Raw genomic sequence first — 23,705 nt, forward strand, 5'->3', positions numbered from 1 at the left:
GCATGTGGATGAAGGTAAAGCAGTGGATGTAGTGTACATGGATTTTAGTAAGGCATTTGATAAGGTTCCCCATGGTAGGCTTATGCAGAAAGTAAGGAGGCATGGGATAGTGGGAAATTTGGCCAGTTGGATAACGAACTGGCAAACCGATAGAAGACAGAGAGTGGTGGTGGATGGCAAATATTCAGCCTGGAGCCCAGTTACCAGGTGGCGTACCGCAGGGATCAGTTCTGGGTCCTCTGCTGTTTGTGATTTTCATTAACGACTTGGATGAGGGAGTTCAAGCGTGGGTCAGTACATTTGCAGATGATACGAAGGTTGGTGGAGTTGTGGATAGTGAGGAGGGCTGTTGTCGGCTTCAAAGAGACATAGATAGGATACAGAGCTGGGCTGAGAAGTGGCAAATGGTTTAACCCTGACAAGTGTGAGGTTGTCCATTTTGGAAGGACAAATATGAATGCGGAATACAGGGTTAACGGTAGGGTTCTTGGCAATGTAGAGGAGCAGAGAGATCTTGGGGTCTATGTTCATAGATCTTTGAAAGTTGCCACTCAAGTGGATAGAGTTGTGAAGAAGGCCTATGGTGTGCTAGCGTTCATTAGCAGAGGGATTGAATTTAAGAGCCGTGAGGTGATGATGCAGCTGTACAAAACCTTGGTCAGGCCACATTTGGAGTACTGTATGCAGTTCTGGTCGCCTCATTTTAGGAAGGATGTGGAAGCTTTGGAAAAGGTGCAAAGGAGATTTACCAGGATGTTGCCTGGAATGGAGAGTAGGTCTTGCGAGGAAAGGTTGAGGGTGTTAGGCCTTTTCTCAGTAGAACGGAGAAGGATGAGGGGCGACTTGATAGAGGTTTATAAGATGATCAGGGGAATAGATAGAGTAGACAGTCAGAGACATTTTCCCCGGGTGGAACAAACCATTACAAGGGGACATAAATTTAAGGTAAATGGTGGAAGATATAGGGGGGATGTCAGAAGTAGGTTCTTTACCCAGAGAGTAGTGGGGGCATGGAATGCACTGCCTGTGGAAGTAGTTGAGTCGGAAACGTTAGGGACCTTCAAGCGGCTATTGGATAGGTACATGGATTAGGGTAGAAAAATGGAGTGTAGATTAATTTCTTCTTAAGGGCAGCACGGTAGCATTGTGAATAGCACAATTGCTTCACAGCTCCAGGGTCCCAAGTTCAATTTCGACTTGGGTCACTGTCTGTGTGGAGTCTGCACATCCTCCCCGTGTGTGCGTGGGTTTCCTCCGGGTACTCCGGTTTCCTCCCACAGTCCAAAGATGTGCAGGTTGGGTGGATTGGTCATGATAAATTGCCCTTAGTGTCCAAAATTCTATGATTAATCCAGGACAAAAGTTCGGCACAACATCGTGGGCCGAAGGGCCTGTTCTGTGCTGTATTTCTCTATCTATCTATCTATCTTTGGACTGTGGGAGGAAACCAGAGCACCCGAAGAAAACCTATGTAGACAAGGGGAGAACGTGCAGACTCCACACAGACAGTGACCTAAGCCGGGAATCGAACCTGGGACCCTGGAACCTGGAGCTGTGAAGCAACTGTGCTAACCTGTGTGCTACCATGCTTGGTATTGCCAACCTGCCACTCTGGCAGTGCCCATGCCTTCTGGCACTGCCACCTTGTCAATGCCAGGCTGGCACTCAGGTAGCGCTGCCAAGGTGCCTGGGTGGCATTTCTAGGGTGGCCAGGTGGCAGCAGCAGTGCCAGGGCACCACCCTGTCCCAAGGGCATCTAGCTGGGGGCCTCCAATTCCCTGGGAGACCCCCATAAGTGCTGTTCCATCTTGTCGCCCTTTGTGGGGACCAGTGCTAAGCAGCGCTCTCCCGAGCTCTGTGAGGTGAAGGGCTTGAATACCAAAGCCTCAGGTACCTCGAGAATCAGCACTTACTGCCTCACTCTAATATGAAGGTTTTCCAAAAAGTGATCTCATCCATTGAGGGTGGGATTCACATCGCAACATCTTTCGAGATTGCTTTGAATGTCGCGATGCCTGGTGAGCCAGGTAGATCCCGGGAGCGGGGTCTCCTGGCTTTCAATGGCCATGCTGCACTGCGGTAAGCTCTTTTTCTGGCACAGTGTTGCCACTGGATCGTGCCCTTAGTCAGTTCTTTGGGCTCTGGGAGTTTCTCAGCAGTTCAGCCCACACCATGAATTTATTTCAGCACTGGGGAGCTGAACTCAGAGATCGGGCTTGCCATTTTGAAAGGGTGCCCGGCTCTCTATTTGAGCTTGTGGGTCTCCCACACCCCCTACCCATGGGAAATGTCATCTCCCACACACATGGGCATGAGCCCACATGCCCCAAGTGAGGGCACCCGCTATGGGGTCCCTGGGAGTCCCTCTTCTTCAGGCCAACCCATGCCCCCTTACAGGCCACCGCTTTCAGGACCCCCACCATTCAGCCCCCAACATCCCAAAGGGCCCGGCTTACCTGTCATGCACCCCTCCCCCCCCCCACGTGCCTCCCTCCATCCCCCCTTTTATGGGCATGGCCCCCCTCAGCCCCTGAGCCTTGACAGTGTCACCAGGCACCCTTGCACTGCCAGCCTAGCACCTGGGCAGTGCTCTTGCCAGATGGGCAGTGTCAGCTGTACACCTTAGAAATGCCAGGGTGGCAGTGCCAAGGTGCCAGTTGGGCAGTGCCACGGTGCCTACATTCCTGGGGAGGACCTGGGAGCCAATCTGCACTGACCCTGACCACCCAGGGGTCTCCGATGGCCAAGGAGACCCACCGGGTGTCATTCTGCCCGGTGTACATTTGTGTGGACCACTGCTGAACGGCGCCCAGCTGTGGCCTCACTGGGGAGACCAGCAGGTCCCGTGTGACTGCTAGATATTGAGTACGTTTGCCTATGCCGCTTTTAAATCGACTTTGAACATGTCGTTTGGTCCCACCCTTTGGGTGTACTTCAGATTCCAACACCTCATGGGACTTGGGTGGATGCCCCGAGGCGTGAAGACTGCCAGGGAGCCCACAAGAGGCCTCTCCCAGGATTCACTGGCTGCACCTCCCTCGAGGGAGTGCGCAACGCGGCCGGTGGACAGCGCCTTTTGTACCTTCTTCCTACTAAAATAACCCTTTAACCATTATCCATCAAGCCACCAGATTTATTGTCAGCAGAATTTAGAATGGATCACATAGCTACTGTCATTCCTCCATTTTACCCTAAATTTGTGGGATTCTGCGGTCCCGCTGCAGTACATGGGGATTTAACTGAGTGCCAAATTCTCTGTCCTCACTGGCAGCAGTAACGAGGCGGACTCACAATGGAGAATCCCGCCCTTAGTGCCAACACACAACAACATCATAAACCTCATATTTGCGATATTATTTGTTTTACCCCAAGGTAGTATCGGGGAATAATCTAAATTGATCTAATTTGTAGAATTGGCCACCAGCTGTAACAAATGTACGTTACCATTGCTTGCTTTTCCTCTCTTTCCTTTTTCATCTGAGTCAGTTTTTTCAACATGCCCCGGAAATCAGTGAGGCCAAACTCCATGCAAATCCTTTCATAGTCTTTCTTGTCAGCATGCATCAGAGTATCCCAGACATTTTCACTTTGTTTATTTTCTTCTTTCTTTCTGGATGAAGGAACACTGCATGATTTGTCATGAGAGAATGGAGTTAATAAATTCATTTTAATTATCTCTATAAAAATGTGAGGCACACAACATACACATATTTAATGCATTTACCAAATCAGCAAAATCACAGTTTGAGTTCTCTGTCCATGTTTTTCAGTTCATAAAGGTCGAGGCCTTGATTGTCCTTTGAAAAATTGTCAATATTTTGATCGATTTTGAGAAGAAAAAGGATCTGACCCACAAAAGAAAGCGATCTAGAAGTCATTGCCTTGGGAGAATGTAACTCCCCATAGAGGTTATTGAGGAGCTCAGCTGACATCAGGGTTAAGGTCCAGCATAGGTTAACAAGGACCATTATCTATATCAGCGCAAGTGGACACTACATCAATCTTTTTTCAGCCTTGTGTGATTTTGGTCACATTTGTTAGCCTGCAGTTAGCCATTGCGGAACGAAGCTTACAAGTGTTCGATTCAAATGGGCCTTTGAGGTGATTACCTTCACAATGGAACCCAAAAGTCAACGAGAACGAGCAACCTTTTTCTCAGTTCTCCTGGGGTTCCTGGGCTTGGTGAGAGAGGAGGAGAAACAACAGAACAAATTATCCATGTCACACTGCAGCAGGGGTGCTCCATGTTCATTCATCAGTTTTTGTACCTCTGTCTAGCTGCAGACCGAGGTAGTCAATCTGCATTTTTGTACAGAATTAGCGCTCCTATTCCCACAGGAAGCTGGGAAGGCAAACCCACTGCCAGCAATTATAATACATGGCTATACCTGAATTCATGCATTCACTGGCACTGCATACAATATGTCGTGCCAACAAAATCTGCTTAGCCATATTCGCCAAAATTATAGCAATTACACCTGCAGGCATTCCTACATCTCCCTGGTTGAGTGTTTGGGTCAACAAAGAGTCAGATACGGAGTTGTACAATCTTTTGCTCGGAACCGTGAAGCATAATGCTGGCTTAATCAGTGACAGGAACTGTCAACTGAACCCTGATGCCTGTCTTATCTCCTTCTAGGCATCTTGCAATATTGATCTATTGTGCCACAGAACGAGCAAATGGCTCTCCACTCACTTCTTTCATTATAGTAGTAAATTCATGGTAAGAGAGGAGGTCAAAGGGCAGGTGTAAACAATCTTAGCATCAATTCACATCCTCTATTATTTTCCAGTGCACTGTGGGATCTTTGCTCAATTTTGGCCCTGCTGTTCCTCTCAGTTGTTCAAAGTGCATATTCTAATTTCTTGCGTCGTGTAACATGTCATTTACCAAGACCTGTCCTCATGCTCAGATGGAGGTAAAAGATCCCATGACATTATTTTGAAGAGGCGCAGGGATGTTATCCCCGGTGTGTCGGCCAATATTTATCCCTCAATCAACATCACAATTATTTAGATTACTTGCTCGTTATCACATTGTTTGTCAGAGATTGCTGTGTGCAAATTAGCTGCCATGTTTCCAACAGTGCAACAGCGACTACACTACAAAAATATTCCATGGCTTGTAAAATGTTTTTGGACATTCAGTGGTCAGGAAAAGTTCTAATATACATGCAAGGCTGTCTTTTTTCAATTTAACCATTAGTGTCTGAGAATCTAATATTATTTTCACTGACTACTTAATGCTTAAAACGCTTACCACCTTTTCAACATTTTCCGAAAATCCACAGGATCTGTACTTTTTGCTGCAGAGAATAGAACACAAATGGTTACAATGCGTTTAATAGTGGGTTTTTGAATTATTCATAGAATTCATAGAATTTACAGCGCAGAAGGAGACCATTTGGCCCATCGAGTCTGCACCAGCTCTTTGAAAGAGCACCCTACTTCAGCCCACACCTCCATCCTATCCCCGTGACCCAGTAACCCCATCTCACCTTTTTTGCACGCTAAGGGCAATTTATCATGGCCAATCCACCTAACCTGCACATCTTTGGACTGTGGGAGGAAAGCGGAGCACCCGGAGGAAACCCACACAGACACGGGGAGAACGTGCAGACTCCGCTCAGACAGTGACCCAAGCCGGGAATCGAACTTGGGACCCTGGAGCTGTGAAGCAACTGTGCTAACCACTGTGCTACCATGCTGCCCCCATATTAGATATGCCATGTATCTAAAACAGAGGTCCTGTGGCGCAATGGGTAGCGTCCCTGCCTCTGAGCCAGAAGCTCCTGGTTTGAGTTCCACTCCAGGAGCTAATGTCCAAGGAAGGTGCGTTCATAATGCAGCCAACACGTCGAGTGTGCCAACCTTTCAATACTTCCAACGCACCAATGGTAGGTGCTAAGAGTGGGTGAGACACATGGCCAGCTACGCTTGATGTGGAGTGGTGTCCCTTCATGTTATAAAAGCCCTGCGATAGACTAATGACCTGTTCCGGGAATTACTAGCTATGGAAACAGACAGAAATCTGCCTGAGTGCACCCATTAGGAGTGGAAAAAGAATTTGAATGGAATATATATCTGTATGTCCATATATACAAGGCTAATTTGCTTAATCTAAATTTGTTACCTCAGCATTACTTTCTTTGCCTCATAGGAAAATATAGTTCTGCCGCCAGATTGTCCTATCACTGTATGCAGTAATATTCCAAAACCAGCCACTTGTCTCCCCATCAAAGCCAAAATGTTCCATTTAAGGAAGCACACCAAAATTGCTTCCTCTGTTAAATGTAGTTGAGAATTTTTCCTTTATAATTAAATATGCGTGCTCACCTTCTACTTCTCCAGGTTTTTTAAATTTCTTCTTGTATGCATCTAATTCCGAAAATATCAACGGCAAACAAAAAGAGAAATACATTAGTTGAAATTCAGAAATTTTAAGGCAAAGGAAACAAAAGTAGTTTTGTACTCTGCATTCATGAACAATATAAGGTTAGTGCTGTTTATGGATAAAGCGGGGGTTTTCTGAATGTGGGAATATACAAAGATATATTACTGGGAGGTTTCTTTCCTTTGCTGGGCTAAAATGGTAACATTTATTGAAATAATTTATTTGAAATAATAACCTACTTTCTAATTTACCCATGTCATCAGACAAAGAGAGCATTTGCTTTAGTGAAAATGTTATTTTGGCGGCAAGCAGCAATCCAGTCTCATACTCATTCTGCCTTTTCTATGAATCTTGTTGACCACAGGGATTTATTTTCCAAACAGAGAATCAGCTATGACCAGCAGTATGAGGTAACTTAATTGGTGAGCTTCACAAATTTCTATTTGTAAAAACATTACGGACCCAGATTCGAGTATTTAGGCTCAAGTGAATAAATCAAGGTACTATTTTAACTATCACTAGTGCCAGCAATAGTCACACCACCTAACACTTCAAATTATGTACATTTCACGGCTTCAAATAATTTACGGCCTTATAATGGTTTCTACAGTTCAAAGTAAGAGTTTTGCATCAGGGGTGCGTTTTTTAAATCATAGTTAGCTATCATTTTGTGATGCCCATATTGATTTTTAATTGCATTTACCTTAAGCTTTAAATGATGTATGTTCAAGATATGAGAAGGACTGAATGTCTTTGCTAGTGAAATGTAACAAAAGTACAAATGTGCTAGGTTTCATCCCTCAGCTGGTATGTTGACTAAAATCAGATGGAAATTTCAAACAGTTACTGGAACATTTTACATTTCAGGAATGCATTCGTGTCGGAAGCAGGATTGAAACTAACCTGCAAAACAGAACAGTTGTAGGTTCTGTTAAAATTAACCATGACAAACCTCCAACTGTGCTTATCATGAGTGATTGAATTAATTCCAAAATTGGACATATTCATCCTGTCTACTGTAAGGGCCCTTGTTGATTCCCTTTTCCTCCCTTTCTTTATTTGTGCTGTTATCCTTTTGAACCATGGATACTTAACGGACATATATCTTTAAGTCAAGCAGGGGAAGTGAGGAATTCAGAAATTCCAGAGACAACACTGTGCTGGCTTTCAGACAGTGGAGCTCAGACTTTTCGGCATTGGAGAGACCGGGTGATTTGTTTTGATTGGTTGGCTGGTGGCCAATGAATTGGCCAAAAGGCCATATTCTGCCCAGTAACAGCCAGTTATTAGGTCCTGTCTGAATGGGATGATTTTCAGAGAGCCCGGGGAAGAACAGTTGGAGTCCTGGATGCTTAAAGGAAAGAAGCTGCTCTTTCTCTCCCTCATGTTTCCTCCAGAAACGTTGCATCGCTGTACATAGAATCTGCATGAATCTACAGTGAAAACCTCAAACTGAAAGCTTAAATTGGAGGAAGGTGTGTAATAAGACAACCATCATTTATCCTTTTTACTTCTTATTTTCCCTTCCCATTTCTCCCCCTCTGTATTTGTCTGCCGTGTGTGTGTGTGTGTGTGTGTGTGTATATAGAGGGTGGGGAGGTGTTTAAGTGGAGGGGGTTAGGTATTGAATAATAGTAAACTTGTTGCATTTGCTGCATATTTAATTATAGTTAATAATAGTTACTGTTATTAATAATAGTTACTGTTATTAATAAACTTAATTGTGTTTAAATTTAGAAACCTGGTGACTGTAGTTATTGGGCAGCTAAAGGTCAAAGACTTCACGTGTTCTTCTAAGAAATATTTATTTATTTCAATTGTGTTGTGATTCCGGGTTAAGTGGGGCTGGAATTAACCGTGCACTAGCCCAGGGGGTAGTAACACAACTGCCAGCCCTGATACACTCATATTTATTGATAATCATGTGGAGATGCCGGCGTTGGACTGGGGTGGGAACAGTAAGAAGTCTTATAACACCAGGTTAAAGTCTATCAGGTTTGTTCCGAATCACTAGCTTTCGGAGCGCAGCTCCTTCACTCCTTCACTGAGGAAGGATCTGCGCTCCAAAAGCTAGTGATTTGAAACAAACCTGTTGGATTTTAACCTGGTGTTGTAAGATTTCTCATTGATAATGGTTTCCTTAATCTTTTGTTTATATGCATTCTTGCGTTGTCAGCATTACTGGTAAGGCTGACATCTATTGCCAATCCTGAGTTACAACTAGGGATTGATGGGCCACTGAAGTGGCTTCATAGGCCACTTCAGAGAGTAGGAGAAGTCAACCAAATTGGTGTGGGATTGGAGCCAAATGTAGACTATATCCAGTAAGGACAATGTGTTTCTTGCCTGAAGGACATCAATACATAAGTTAGGTTCACCAGTTGGGTTATATTTCCCATTGTATATCATCGTCCCTCATTAATTAACCTCTTTTTATTTATTCATTCATGGGATGTGGGTGGCTCTGGCTGGGCCAGCATTTATTGTCCATTCCTATATATCCTTGAACTGAATGGCTTGTTTGGTCATTTCTGAGAACTCTTATGGTAGGTGGAATCCAATCATATTTATTCAAAGTGTCAGGCTCAGAATGCAAATCGGTGTGAAGTTCTACACAGACCAGTTTTCTCTGCTGAGATTGAGTCTCTCTGGATAAATAAAATGAGTGGATGTAGTTTATACCCTCAGTCAGGTGGGACAAGTCCTAATAGAGCCAGCAAGGCTGGGTCCAAAGCGATCAGGGCACCATCTTTAAAGGGTGCGCCAATCAGCAGTGAAGTTGAGCCCCCTGCCACCGCCCGCTGCCACAACAATCATCAGAGGCTCCCCACATAGCAGTGATGATCATCGGGGCTCTCCCCTCCCCCACCTGGACAATCATTGGGATCCACTTTCTCACCACAGAGGGTGTTTCGCTGGCATTCTCCCTTTACTTCAAGCTCCTCCCATGCCTCCACCTTCGACTCTCAGTGCCTGCTCTCCCCCCTCCCAATCATAACACAACTGGAACTCCCAAAGGGGCTTCCACAAGGGCCCAACCCAGGCATTGACCTCTGGCACTGCCTCCTGGCATAGATTGGCATTGCCAGCTTGGCATCTGTGCTGGGGCAGTGCCACGAGGCAGTACCAGGGCACAGCCCAGGCAGTTCCTCTCTCCCGAAGGGTATACTTAACTTTGCATCCCTGCAGGGATCCCCTCGGCTGAATCTCGTCTTTCAAAATCTGTTGTCAGTCTCACATCATCGAGGTTTGGATATTCAGTGAGGGTGGTTTATGTGGAGGGGTGGCTGGCTAATGACATTTACATTTATTAAAATTCATTAAAATGAGGTGCGACACCACCAGCAAGGGGCGGGGAAAATCGAGAGATGCAATCTCTCTGGAGAGAATTGTGTTTCCCAATTCTCTCAGGATTTTCCATTCTCTCTGAAAACGAATGCGGGGTGAAAGTCATCCCTGGTATTTCTATTGATTGTCACAGGGCAGTAAATATATTGAACAGGACACAGCTTAATGTATTGAAGATTACTTGTGCGTATTTTATGTATTCAACTGAGGTGATAACTTTGAAACATTAGGGGTATTGTACTAGATTCTTACCTTCTATAATATTGAGATTTACTTTACATTTGGCCTCTCCATATTCATTCGACACAATGCAGTTATAGGAACCAGCATCATCTGCAGTCAGTTTTTTTATCTTAAATAATAATAAACATAAATTAATACATTTATGTCTCAAAAACAAAATATATTCCATGCAGGATATTCCCTATCCAAATGGTCTTGGTGGTAACTTAGAATAGTGGTTCTCAAACCATAGATTATAACTCAGGAGAATAGTGCAGGCAGCAGAACTACCTTTGTATGTGATGCACTGAGCCGTAATTTCCTCAGAGTAGTAATCAGTGTTGAATTGCGCTCCAAAAATAAAGGTCGTTTTAAGGGATTTATATTTAGAACATAGAACAGTACAGCACAGAACAGGCCCTTCAGCCCTCGATGTTGTGCCGAGCAATGATCACCCCACTTAAACCCACGTAACCCGTAACCCAACAATCCCCCCATTAACCTTACACTATGGGCAATTTAGCATGGCCAATCCACCTAACCCGCACATCTTTGGACTGTGGGAGGAAACCGGAGCACCCGGAGGAAACCCACGCACACACGGGGAGGACGTGCAGACTCCACACAGACAGTGACCCAGCCGGGAATCGAACCTGGGACCCTGTGAATGCTGTGAAGCATTGATGCTAACCACCATGCTACCGTGAGGCCCCTAAATATTTGTTCTGGTAAACATTAAAACTAAAGTATAGTTTTAAGTGGGTTTAATTTAATGTTTCTGTGCCTGGAAGTCTAAAAACTATAGTTGGAATGATGCTGGATAAAAGTGTTTCTATGTGGGGGAGGGGTCAGTTAAACTCCAACTGTGTGTCTATTGTGCTTAGAGAGGGCTATGGCATGAAGAATAAATAAAAGGCAGAAGGGTGTGGGGGTTGCTTAGCAACTGGAGGCCATTGTAAGGTTAAAATAAGCTTCTAAGTTTTAATTTCAGCTGAATTTGTGGGCAGTTGAAGACAGGGTCTCGTGGACAGAACATCCCGCACATCTGCCAGAAGAAAGACTGGACAGGATGGCAGCTGCAAAGAGACGGGCTTCCTAAAGTACAAGTTAAAGTTCAGATAACCAGTGAATTGGGGCAGAAAGAGTATTTAAAACAACTAGAGTACAGAGAACAGAGGCCAAGTATTATTAAGAAGAATTCAAGGAAGAGTAAACAAAGTGTTCTGAGTTAAAAGACAACTGTAGTAACTAGATTTAAAGTGGGACAGCAGACTTCAGAGGAAGATGAAACATCTGGGGTGGAATTCTCCGACCCCCCGCAACGATTCTCCGGCCCGTGATGGGCCAAAGTCCCGCCGCTGTCAGGCCTCTCCCGCCGACGTGGTTTAAACCACCTCTGTGCCGGCGGGAGCAGGTGCTGCGAGCGGGTCCCATGGTCCTGGGTGGGGCGCGGGCGATCGGTCCCCCGTGGGTTCCCCCATGGTGGCCTGTCCCGCGATCGGGGCCCACCAATCGGCGGGCGGGCCTGTGCCATGGGGGCACTCTTTTTCTTCCGCCGCTGCAACGGCCTCCACCATGGCGAAGGCGGAAGAGACCCCCTCCACCGTGTATGCGCCGGTGGTGACATCAGCGGCTGCTGACGCTCCGGCGCATGCGCGGACTCACGCCGACCGGCGAAGGCCTTTCGGCCATCCCTGACGCCGGGTGGCATGGCGCTAAAGGCCGTTGGCATCAGTCGGCGGAGCACCTTTGGGGAGGCCCGACGCCGGAGTGGTTGGCGCCACTCCGCTACGCCAGGATTCCCCGCCCCGCCAGGTAGGGAAGAATTTCGCCCCTGATCTCATTTTAAAACAGAATGGGCATTGAGAGTTAAAGGCCGGGAGTCTCCGCGCCTTCCCGCTGAAATCGGGCTCAGCGCAGGGGCGGAGAATGGGGTGTCAGACCTGAGATTTGGCCCGACACCTTCCCGCAATTCTCCGCGGACTGGATAATTGCCACCAGTCGCGCGAGCATGGTCGATGTGACGCCGGTCGAGGGCTATTGAAAGAGGCCCCCACGGCGATTCTCCGCCGGCAGCTGGCTGAGTTCCCACCGATGTGGTTCTAACATGGTTCCACGCGGCGGGCACTCGGAGTGGCGGCTGCTGCAGCCACCCTGATGGAGGGGCGGGGAGATCAGTCACCAGGGTGAGGGGGGGTCCTCCAGGACAGCCAGGGTCCCGATCTATTTTGTATCTTCTATTTTCTATTTTGTGGGGGCAGGCTTGGTGTGTGGGTCCGCCATGTTGCACGGGCTGCCACCACAGGCGGCGGCCCGCGCAAATGCGTGGACCCGCGGTTGGAAGTGCAGGGCCCCGTATCGGCAGCCAGAGCTATGCGGAGCACTCCGACGCCCTGCTGGCCCCCTTCAGGTAAGTGAATCGCTGTTGAAATTGGAGTGGAAGCTTTGTTTAAAAGTGACATTTGGAAAAGCTGGTCTGGATTTCTAAATGCAAGCCGCAAAGTAAAAGCATAATTATGAGCAAAAATTTTAAAGCGTGTTCTGGAGAGTGGAGTTTGGAAACTTTCATGTGGAAATCATCTGGAGGGCATTCACTTGTTCAAAGTGGAAACTGTATGTGCACGCAGTCATTTGATATGCTTAAAAGGGACTTTGTGCGTTTGTGAGACTATTGTAGATTAAGATGTACTTGTAATACCTGTTAATCCTAAAACCTGTGTGCAATTGTTAATTTTAAGGGGGGAATAAAGGAGGATTGTATTGTAATCTAACTTTTCAGATTCAATAAATGTTTTTTTCCTTGTTCTCCTAAAAATGACTGAGACTGGATTCTTCCGCCCCATGCACTGCAAGATCCAGCGGGATGCGAACCATGTAAAGGCCCATTGACCTCAGGGAGGAATTCAGGTAGCCAGGTGCACATGGCCGGAGAATTCCGCCCTGAGTGTCCATTCGGGTGGGGAGACCAGTACAAACCCCGTTGGCTGTTCCAGCACGATTCCTATCGCAATTCTCCCACACAGTCATTTTATTGGAGCCTGGGGTGAAAGCTGCCGGAAAGTGATGTGGGGACCTAAAAATGCCGTCAAGTTCAACCTTAGAGAGATTGGGTGCCCGATCTCAAAGTAACAGTGCAGGCACCCCCACCTCCCAAGGATTGCTGCCATTTGGGCCCTCCCAAAGATTCTCCCTTCAGAACGCCCCCTACTAGCCACCATCAGGCACATCCCTCCACAATTGACAGCATTGGCGGCCCTCCCCCATTTGAGAGACACTCTGCACTAGAGTCATCAAAAGTCCCCCCATTCTGCCCACGTCTCTTGGCTCCCCCGTCATTTTCTCCTCTCAATTCCCCCCTTTTCATGGCCCCCCATTCCCCCTTCTTTCACAACACTCGTTTCAGGCCTTACCCCTTTGGTACTCTGGGAGTGCACCTTGGCCCCCTGGCACTGACAGGTTGTCAGGGGATAGTACCCTGTCCCCAAATACCCAGCGGCCTTCCAGTACCCCCCTCACCCCCAACCACCACCAGCGTAATAATCATGACTCCATTGATGGAAACCAATAGTGATTCCTGGCATGGCGCAGAATCCCGGAAGCTGGGAGGCCCAATTTTAAACAAACTGAGCGTATTTAAATGCTTATTCAAATTTGCTAATCTGGCTCAAGCCCATTCTGGGATCTTCCCATCTAGTTACAACACAAAATGGGAATGTAACAATTGCCACTCCATATGCACTTTCCTGTGCTAAATTTCTTAAGTGCCTGCCTAGCCTGGCCTCCCGGATAGGCTGGGTGAGATTCAAGCAATGCAGCAGGTCCTTGTGTCTAGAGTGGAGTCCAAAAGAAGCGGAGTGAAGGAGGACACACCCTTTTCTTTTATAAACGTGGGGTCGGCCTTCAGCATGTGCGGGAGATAAATTTGATATCGGGGGCGGGTCAGCAATTGGTAGAGGGAGGACATCGGGTGGTGGTCGGAAATTGGGGGTGGGGATGTCAGACATCGGGGGGTCGGACAACGTTGGCAGGTTGGATTCAGACGTCTGGGGAGTGTGGGTGGGCCGGACGTCAGGGGAAGGGATAACAGATCATGGGAGGTGGAGATCAGGTCAAGTCATAGTGTGGTGGTCATATCAGGGGTGGTCCAGCCAGTCAGGTCTGGTCAGGAGGTCAGGTAAATTTGGTTGAAGGAGGGGGAGGATTAGGGTCAGGCCTGGTCACGTCCGTTTTAGTGTGGGTCAGATTGAGCATATGGGGTTCAGTCATGTGGGAGGGGGTGGGAGCTGCTGGTTGGGTCTGGTGGGATTGGCGTTAGGTAATCCCATATGGTGGGGATCTGGGTGGGGGTGTCCCGTGTGGGGATCAGCCTGGCCATTTGAAATCATTGCTTTGAATGTGGAAGTGCTCTTATTTATTTTAATTCTTTCAGAGTTAGTATAAACTGGGAGAACCATTTGAAGTTTGCGATTTATATTGCACTGTTGGATGATTCCCAGAACAGTGCATTTGTCCAGGGGAAGTTTGCACTCCTGGACAATTGCTGCATAAACCGTTACCTGGGAACCTCCAATGTAACAGTGTGTTAAGACTTTGTGAATGAGCTTGATTTTCTGTTGAAAGGCAAATTTCAAACAGGTAGGAGCTACCTCGCCTTCTGAGATGCAGTTAATTCAATGACGGAGCAGTTGAACATCTGCAGATATCTGTTTGACATAGATTTGGTTGCATTTGATGCATTACTCGTTCTGTGTTGTAATTGCCAAGAGAAAGTAGCAGTTATTATTGGGCGGGTGGGGAGGGTTTAAGAGAGGGAGTTGGCAGGAAGGAAGAGGTTGTTCGGTCTAGGGGAGGGTGGGGGTTCCCCACAACATGCAACCCCACTTTCTTCTGACCGTTGAACCATTTGAGGTTAAAAGTCAGGCTTTCTGCTCTTGCCCTGTTTCCCACAGGAAAAGTATTAGGGCATGCGCAGCAAAGTATTCAGGGCATTGGGCTTGACAACAAGCCTTACTTGACCCTTAAATGTTCATTTTAATATTACAGGAAGGTGGCCAATTTTGACAGCACCCCCCTTCACCCCCCCCCCTCCAATTAGTTTACAACATTATTTCCCTCTTGATGGCTGATGGGTTCCCACTTTGGGCCCAAAATACAGACTGAGATTGTATGAACTTCAACATCCAACAAACCGTTTTTGCGATTTAGAATTAATTTTCAGAGGCGCTAATTTTACTGATTGGGACTCACAGCAGCTACATGTGCAGCTATAATAGAAATCCATGAATGTGAAGGAATACTGTTGATCATCAGGACTTTAGACTGACTGAAATATCTGTTTTCTGCTCAACGTACTCTTCATGAAGGGTCACACTGAGAAAATAATATTTTATTCAACCAATGATATTGCATACGACAAGCTGGGTTCACAGTTCATACCTGCAGAACATGTTCATTCATAGTCTTGTTGAAGTAGACACTATGTTTGCTACTGTTACTAAGATCTTCTCCTTTAAAGTTCCAGACTACAGTAGGCTCTGGATTTCCTCGCGCAGCGACTTTAAAATGAGTACTTTTACCTTTTAAAAATAGTTAACACAAAAATGTTAATGAGCCCATTCCCAGACCAGAAAAAAATTGTGTCACCACAGTTTGTAAATAATGAATTCACCAGCCCTTGAATGGCCAGTGACCGCCGCATATTACATATAAGAGCAAACAGGCTTGGTGGCTTACAGGTGGCTTCATCTTCATTTTGTTCCTCCTTCTGAAAGAGAGGGGAACTAACGGTGTGGCAAGTTTACATTTATTGCTTTAGGGTATATGGGTGCCTTTGGCAAGGCCGACATTTGTTGCTCATCTCTAATTGCCCTTGAGGAGGACACAATATCTGATCACAGTGTTCGGCACATTGTTACAATGCTAAGTTACACTATTGTTTAGCTGGACATCGAAGAGTGAAGGTATTCATTTGCTGGATCCATGAGGTCATTTTATGAAAGTGTCTAGTGGCAGGCCTCCTAGTCATTGATTTTATACTGTCAAGGTGTAATAGAAATATAGGGCAAAATATCGTCTCCAGTAAGGAATTCACAATATCAGGATGCCAGCCAGATTTTGTGAGAGCTGAAGATGAAAGGGAATTGCATCAGAGCTGTGTAATTAATAGCCAGCAGTGTGGAAGCTGGGAAAATCTGAAAACCTGTGGAATAAACTATTTATTTGACTTCTTAACAGACACAATTGCCTGCTCGCAGCCAATTAGAGTGGTGTCCATCCAGCGGCCTCCAGGAAATTTCAACTTCAACAGCTTGCTGTGATTTCAGGCCATGTTACATCCCATCTAACTCCCAGTCCATTCCCCTAGGTGCGTGCAAATTCTGCCACAGGTTCTTACAGCACCGAAGGACCATTTTAAAAACACTTTCATGCAATGTGGACATGGCAAGGCCAACATTTGTTGCCCACCCTTTGAACTGAGTGGCTTGCTAGACCATTTCAAAGGGCAGTTAAGAATCAACCACATTGCTGTGTTTGTGATAAAAGGCATTAGTGAAGCAGACTGGTTTGTTTCAAAAATAGTTTTCTGGTCATTATTAGATGTTTGAAAAAAATTTATGTATTCAAATTCCAATATCTGTCTTCAGGTTTGAACACAGGTCCCCTGCGTTGCTGGATTACTAGCCCAGTGATGATACCATTTCGTCACTGCCTATGGCAGCTCTTTAAAACAATTATTGGTCCCATTCCTTGGGCGCGATTCTCTGAGCCCCGCGCTGGGCTGGAGATTCACCGCAACCGTGCCACAATGCCCCGACGCCGGTGCGCAATTCTCCGACGTGGGGAGAATCGGCGGCATTTGCGCCGGCACGTTTGACGCGGCGCCAGTCACGGGCTGCTGGAATCGGTGGGGCCGCCGATTCTCCGACCCGGATGGGCCGAGCGGAAAAAGCAGAGTCCCGCCAGTGCCATTCACCCCTGGCTGCTGCCAGCGGGAACTCTGCATGAAGGGTCGGGGGACGGCCAGTCGGGCAGGGAATAATGCTCTTTCACCAGGGGGCGCCTCCGATGAGGTCGGGCCTGCGGTCAGGGCCCACCGATCGGCAGGCCGGCCTCTCCCCACCCGGGCCTACTTTGTTGCGCGGCCGGCCCCTGAATCCCCATGCCATGTTGCGTTTGGGCCGGCGTGCTGAAGAAGTCTCCCGCGCATGCGCGGGTTGGCACAGCCAAATTGTGCATGCGCCGGTTGGCACGACGCCCATTTGGCGCCAGAAAGGGAGGCTGGAGTGGCATGAACCACCATGGTTTCGTGCCATCGTGAAACCCAACGGCGTTCACGACGGCGTAAACACCAGGGCCGGGATTCTCCCCTACCCGGCGGGGCGGGGGGTCCGGCGTACCGGAATGGTGAGAACCACTCCGGCGTCGGGCCTCCACGAAGGTGCGGGGTTTTCCGCATATTTGGGGGCTAGGTCCGCACCAGAGTGGCTGCCGCTCCGCCGACCGGCGCCAACGGCCTTTGGCCCCCCCGCCAACCGGCGTCAGGGCTGGCTGAAAGGCCTTCGCCGGTTGGCGTGAGTCCGTGCATGCACCGGAGCTTCAGCAGCCGCTGACGTCACCCCGGCGCATGCGCGGTGGAGGGGGTCTCTTCCGCTTCCGCCATGGTGGAGGCCGTGGTGGTGGCAGAAGAAAAAGTGTGCCCCCACAGAACAGGCCTGCCCGCCGATCGGTGGGCCCCGATCGCGGGCCAGGCCACCGTGGGGGCACCCCCAGGGGTCAGATCGCCCCGCGCCCCCCCCCCCCAGGACCCCGGGGTCCCCACACGCCGCCTGCTCCTGCTGGCAACAAAGGTGGTTTAAACCACGTCGGCGGGAGAGGCCTGACAGTGGCGGGACTTCGGCCCATTGCGGCCGGAGAATCCCCGCAGGGGGCCCGCCGACCAGCGCAGGGGGCCCGCTGACCGCCGCGGCGTAATTCCCGCCCCTGCCGATTCCCGGGTGGTGGAGAATTCCGGCCACGGCACAGGCGGGATTTACGCCGGTCCAGGGTGATTCCCCGACCCTGCGGGGGGTCGGAGAATTCCGCTCCTAGTCTCCATTTTGGAGAATCGTCCCCTCCACTCTTTCTACATCGTGCTGTAAATGTTTCCCTTTCAAACATATCTTAAATTCTCTTTTGAAATCTATTGAACCTGCTTGCACCAACCTTGCAGGCAACACAATCCAAATCATAATGACTCCCTGCATGAGAACAGAATCTCACCTGACCTCATCTCTCTGCTGGATCTTTTGGCAATTATCTTGACTCTGGGTCCTCGAGTTATGAAGCAATTGAGTTGTTCTGCAATTGTTATGACCTCTAAATCACACCACCACTAAACTGGGTGTGTGAATGTATTCCAAGGTAAGTAGAAATCTGCAGCACAATTTTTTGAAGGTTACCGTTGAACATAGCACAGTTGAGGCAGAAGATTTAGTTCCTTACCTTCCTGCATGGTCAGCGGGACTGGTCTGCGTTCAATATCTGGTCTGCAAAATCCTTGTGGGATATCTTCTGTGAACTCTATTATTGTGACTCCTGGAGTTGATGATTTCATTGTTTTGACACCTAAGGAATTTTAATAAAAACAAAAATAGTTTTGCTAACACGGAAGAGATACCAACATCAATCAATTTTTGGACACAATTCAGCGACTGCATTGCACCCGGCGTGGATCGTGGTGCACCAGGTGAATAACTGGAGAGGGCAAAATCGAGATTCACTCTGAACGCGAACCATTTTGCGGTTTACCCTGCCCACTCCCGATGGTGAATTTCTTTTCTCATCCAAAAATGGCGAGAATATCATTGACCCTCATTTTCATTCATTTCAATCTTATTGGTACCAATATGGAATGGTGACATTTCCTTGCTGTTTAATGGTCAGTGTGCTATGTGGAATATTATGTGGTTGACTTTTAAATTGTTGTTACTGTTAACTGTTTAATAAACAAAATATTATCAACTCTCAAATGATTTCTCAAAGGCGCAGGTGCCATGTCTCAGAGGATGATTTGTGCACTGCATGTCCAGAAACTTTGATGCCTGTAAAGCATACTCCAGGAGTGTCAGCAACAGAGAGGCAGCTGCCAACAATCAAACAGAAAAGTGAAGAGATTCACTGCTGAAGATCCTCTCATGGCCAAAGGATAAGTGTGTGAATGAGCAGAGGGCAGCTGAGCAGTTTACCTAATGATGTAACGAGAATCCCAATTTCAAGATATTTAAATGTTATTATCAGGTTTTTATACCTGATAACTCCCCCCCCCCCCCCCCCCCCCCCCCCACTTTCACTCCTTTGGAAGTCCCAGGGAGTAGTGCAGGCGTTGCTCTTGGCTCTTGGTCCAGCTGGTTAGGTGTGTTCTTTGGGGAAGGGGGATATTGCTTGGGTTGGATGTTCCATTGTGGTGGGGAATTCCATGGGCAGGTTATGTGGAAGAGGTGGAGGGGGAAGGGGGGGGGGGGGGGGGAGGTGCAGTGGTTACGTGTGGATGTGTTCCATTTGGTGGAGGAGCATTGTGGAGTGAGTGCTTTGGGTATTGACGGGTGTGGTGTTTGGTGTGTGGGGGAGGGGGGGAGGTTTTTGATTTAATTTCTTGCATAAGGGCACCCCGATCTTTTAAAACTGAAGTTGTTGGCATGGTGGGCCCAATCGGAGCCCCATCCCACCCGTATGACATTGTGTGACCTGCCCCTTCATTTTCTTTTGACTACGAGCTGAATGATACGGCAGGGAAGGCCATTGGGCGCGATTCTCCGCTCCCCAGGCCGGGTGGGAGGATCGCGGGAGGGCTGCTCTGGCACCCCCTGCGATTCTCCCACCCCCCCCAAAATGGCGTGTCGCGTTTTGTGACACGCCGCTCGGATAATCGCGGGTCGCCGTTTTTCACGGCGACCCGCGATTCTCTGGCCCGGATGGGCCAAGCGGCCTGACGTTCCCGACCTGTTCACGCCGGCGTCAACTACACCTGGTCGCTGCCGGCATGAACAGTGCGCGACAGGTAAGTGTGGGGCATGTGGGGGGCGAAGAGGGGATCAAACAACACGGCCGTGCTCGGGATGGGACTGGCCCGCGATCGGTGCCCACCGATCGTCGGGCCGGCGTCTCTAAGAGACGCACTCTTTTCCCTCCGCCACCCGCAAGATCAAGCCGCCACGTCTTGCGGGGCAGCAGAGGTGAAGACGGCATGCGCGGCTGACGTCACATAGGCACCGCCGGCCGCGTCATTATCGGCGTGCCGCCTTGACGCCAGCGTCAAGGCCCGGCATCTGAGTTCCCTGAAATGCCGCTCCTAGCCCCCCTCGGGGGGAGGGGGGGGGGGGGGAAATAGGGGTCGAGGAGCGGCCTCCGACGCCAGTGTGAAACACTCCGGGTTTCACGCCGGCGTTGGCCGTTGCGGAGAATCGCGCCCATTGTTTGGGCTGGCGGCTTCCTCGTCATTTTTCCCACCCGCTGTGCCACTCTGCCTATTTTTGGCAAAAGTTCCATCAAACAATTTTCATCAGTGCATAACAATGGTAGTAATAAGATGGCAGTAAATCAGCAAATACAAAAATGCAGTGACTTTCTGAGCCAACTGGAATTCTTTGTTGGACCCAGTGTCTGGGAGCACAAGGGACACTATCATAAAATTGCTGCAGTTAGATTCAGGATGAGTCATAATTCTACCCTCCTCAAACGATTCACTGATGAGAAAAGAAAGTTGAAGCAACCTTGAAAGGAGTCAATCGAGTGGTGACTTTATAATGTTCAAAAAATAATAGATAATGTGGAAAAGACAGAAAGATAAAATATCTTCAGATTTAATCACGAGAACACAGTTTCAATAATAAAAAGGGAAATTTAGGAGTGATACCAAAGGTTTGCATGCAGACAGGTGATACACTTACAACTTAGACAAAAACCATACAATTATTGAAGGAACAATTGGATGCCATTGGGGTGAACAGGAATTTTATTGGAAGGAATACCTTAAATGGTATTTCTCATTTGCATTTGTCCTAGCATCTATTGATTGGAATTTACTTAAAATCATGGGCTGGATTCTGCATAGCCCGACGCCAAAATCAGGATCGGCAATCGGGTGGAGAATGGCTTCCAACGCCAAAATCGGGGCAGGTGCCAGTTTGACACCAGTCCGCAATTCTCTGCCCCCTCTAAACTGGTGTCATCGGGCTGCGCGTCGTGCGCAGTTGCAACGCTTTAAAAAATTTTTTTTTTTTTAAATTAGAGTACCCAATTCATTTTTCCAATTAAGGGGAAATTTAGTGTGGCCAATCCACCTACCCTGCACATCTTTGGGTTGTGGGGGCGAAACCCACTCAAACACGGGGAGAATGTGCAAACTCCACACGGACAGTGACCCAGAGCCGGAATCGAACCTGGGACCTCGGCGCCGTGAGGCAGCAATGCTAACCACTGCGCCACCGCGCTGCCCCAGTTGCAATGCGGTTGGCACGTCATCAGCTAGTCCACCCGCGATGCTTCGCCTCAATGGGCCGAGTTTGCGATGGCACGGGCCACGTCTGGTCCCAGATGCCACACTCATCCGGGATCTGTGCCACTGAACAGGGCGCTTCTGCTAGGGCTGGGGGGAGTGGTGTGGGGGGTGGACGGGGGATGGGCTGTGGGGTCAGGCTTGGTAGGTTAGGGTTCCAGTATGGCTGGCGCCACGTTTTCCCTTTCAAACGGTGCAGACCATTAGCCCTGCGCATGTGCGGGCCGGGACCCCCCGATTCTCCGGCCGTATTCCACATGATCTGCGGGCGTTACACACGGCTAGCCCCTCAGTGGTACCGGAATCGGTGATGGGTTCGCGCCGGTTTTCCCATCATAAAACTCCTGCGGATTCTCCGTTTGCGCCGGCACTTAACCTCAAAAATGGAAAATCCCACCCCATGTATTTAAAACATCCTGTTTTCTCAGTTAATAATCATCATTTACGGGCAGCACGGTATCACAAGTGGATAGCACTGTGGCTTCACAGTGCCAGGGTGCCAGGCTCAATTCCCCACTGGGTCACTGTCTGTGCGGAGTCTGCACGTTCTCCCCATGTCTGCATGGGTTTCCTCCGGGTGCTCCGGTTTCCTTCCACAGTCCAAAGACATGCAGGTTAGGTGGATTGGCCATGCTAAATTGCCCTTAGTGACCAAAAAGGTTAGGAGGCGTTATTGGGTGACGGGGATAGGGTGGAAGTGATGGCTTAAGTGGGTTGGTACATACTCGATGGGCCAAATGGCCTCCTTCTGCACTGTATGTTCTAATAGCCCAGGTGACCATAGGTTGTTTTCCCGCTTGAGGGGGAAAGCTGACTTGTGGTGATTTAAACTGAGGATCACCACACCTCAGGCGAGGGGCAAGGTTGAGAAGGCTTCTGCTAGGGCTGGGGGGAGTGGTGTGGTGGGTGGACTAACCTCAGCCCCCTCCCATTGAACTATTTTGAGTTCAACTAATTAAACTAAATCAGACAAATTAAAAGGGGATACTGCCTTAAACAAAAACAAAGAGTGAATGAAACTTAAAGCACATAGTCAAAAAGTGATTAAAAGAGTCAATAAAGCAACCCCTATCCCCATTGAATAGTCTATGACAGTAAGTCTGAAGAATGAGTGATGCTAATCATGTGCTGATGAGGACAGGTGAAAAGTGTCTGCAAAGTGTTATTAATGAATCAGATAATGTATCAGATGTCTTTAGATCGCCACACAATGAGAAATTGGAGATTATCGCCAGGATGTAGTCCCCGAAGTTTGAAGCTGACCTGAGCTCTTTGTAACTCCAGCCAGTTGCAAAATCCTATCTATAAATGCTCAAAGTGGACATTTTATTTGCTTAAATCTTGATAAACCAATTTGTCAATCTATTTAGCATAATCTATTGAGCATGAGTTGAAAACAGATATTTTTACCCATGGCCTCAAAAAGCATTACCTGGTCTGGTGCTATTTGTTGATGGATTCACGTTCTTGTCCATGTTTTCCTTCTTACTCTCCACTTATGATTGTAATGTCAAAGCTGTTAATTGGAAGAACATGATAAAGATTAATATTGTACATCTGACCTTCTGTAACTGTGAGGTGTTATCCATTAAAATGAATGTAAAATGGCCATGCTAAATTGCCCATTAATTGGAGAAAAAAAGAATTGGGTACTCCAAATTTCGTAATAACTATATTCAATGCATCCACCATCCCCAAAGACCACTACTCGGGGGCAGGGCGGCAGGCAATTCTCCACATGTGTTGTGCCTGGCATGAATCCTACTATGTCAGGAGAATTGTGGGAGAGCACCCAGGGGCAAATCAGTTTCCCAATCCCCCCGACCCACTCCAACTAGCATGTTCAGGATCTTACCCAGAAGGATGAAATCCTGATCACAACTTATTTACACTCATTTTATTCTCATTAATGAGATTAACGTTGAATGCAGCAGGCTCCTGGTATTCACCCATTCCCCGTGCCCCAGCGGAAAGTCACCCAGGCACGAATTACCTCTAGTCCCTAAAAGTCAGCTCAAGGTGCCAGGGACATGAGGGGGAACAATGGGGTGCGGACCATCACTGAACTTACCTCCAGGATGCCAAAAAGGGTCATTCCGGGGAGGTGGGGGTCGGGGGGCTTGGGGTGGTCTTGAGGGGTTAAAGTTGGGGTTCTTTCCCAGGATGAAGGTTGTGCGGCAAGTCTTCCCTTTGTAACGTTGAAAACCT

The 23,705-nt window shown here is 48.1% G+C and overlaps 1 protein-coding gene across 1 annotated transcript in view; it reads right to left on the reverse strand.

Annotated features, from left to right (window-relative positions):
• Positions 1 to 23,013, reverse strand: part of LOC119979109 (immunoglobulin-like and fibronectin type III domain-containing protein 1) — a 76,368-nt gene extending 53,355 nt beyond the window's left edge. Inside the window, exons 1-7 of the mRNA XM_038821107.1 lie at positions 22,930 to 23,013; positions 18,446 to 18,568; positions 15,401 to 15,540; positions 9,995 to 10,094; positions 6,337 to 6,378; positions 5,261 to 5,306; positions 3,445 to 3,625 (exon numbers count right to left, since the gene is read on the reverse strand). Coding sequence (XP_038677035.1) covers positions 3,445 to 3,625; positions 5,261 to 5,306; positions 6,337 to 6,378; positions 9,995 to 10,094; positions 15,401 to 15,540; positions 18,446 to 18,568; positions 22,930 to 22,972 — 675 coding nt within the window. The 5' untranslated portion in view covers positions 22,973 to 23,013. The remainder of the gene's footprint in view (positions 1 to 3,444; positions 3,626 to 5,260; positions 5,307 to 6,336; positions 6,379 to 9,994; positions 10,095 to 15,400; positions 15,541 to 18,445; positions 18,569 to 22,929) is intronic.
• Between the last annotated feature and the right edge of the window lie 692 nt (positions 23,014 to 23,705).

This window comes from Scyliorhinus canicula, chromosome 15 (assembly GCF_902713615.1).
Source record: "Scyliorhinus canicula chromosome 15, sScyCan1.1, whole genome shotgun sequence".
Classification (NCBI taxonomy): Eukaryota; Metazoa; Chordata; class Chondrichthyes; order Carcharhiniformes; family Scyliorhinidae; genus Scyliorhinus; species Scyliorhinus canicula.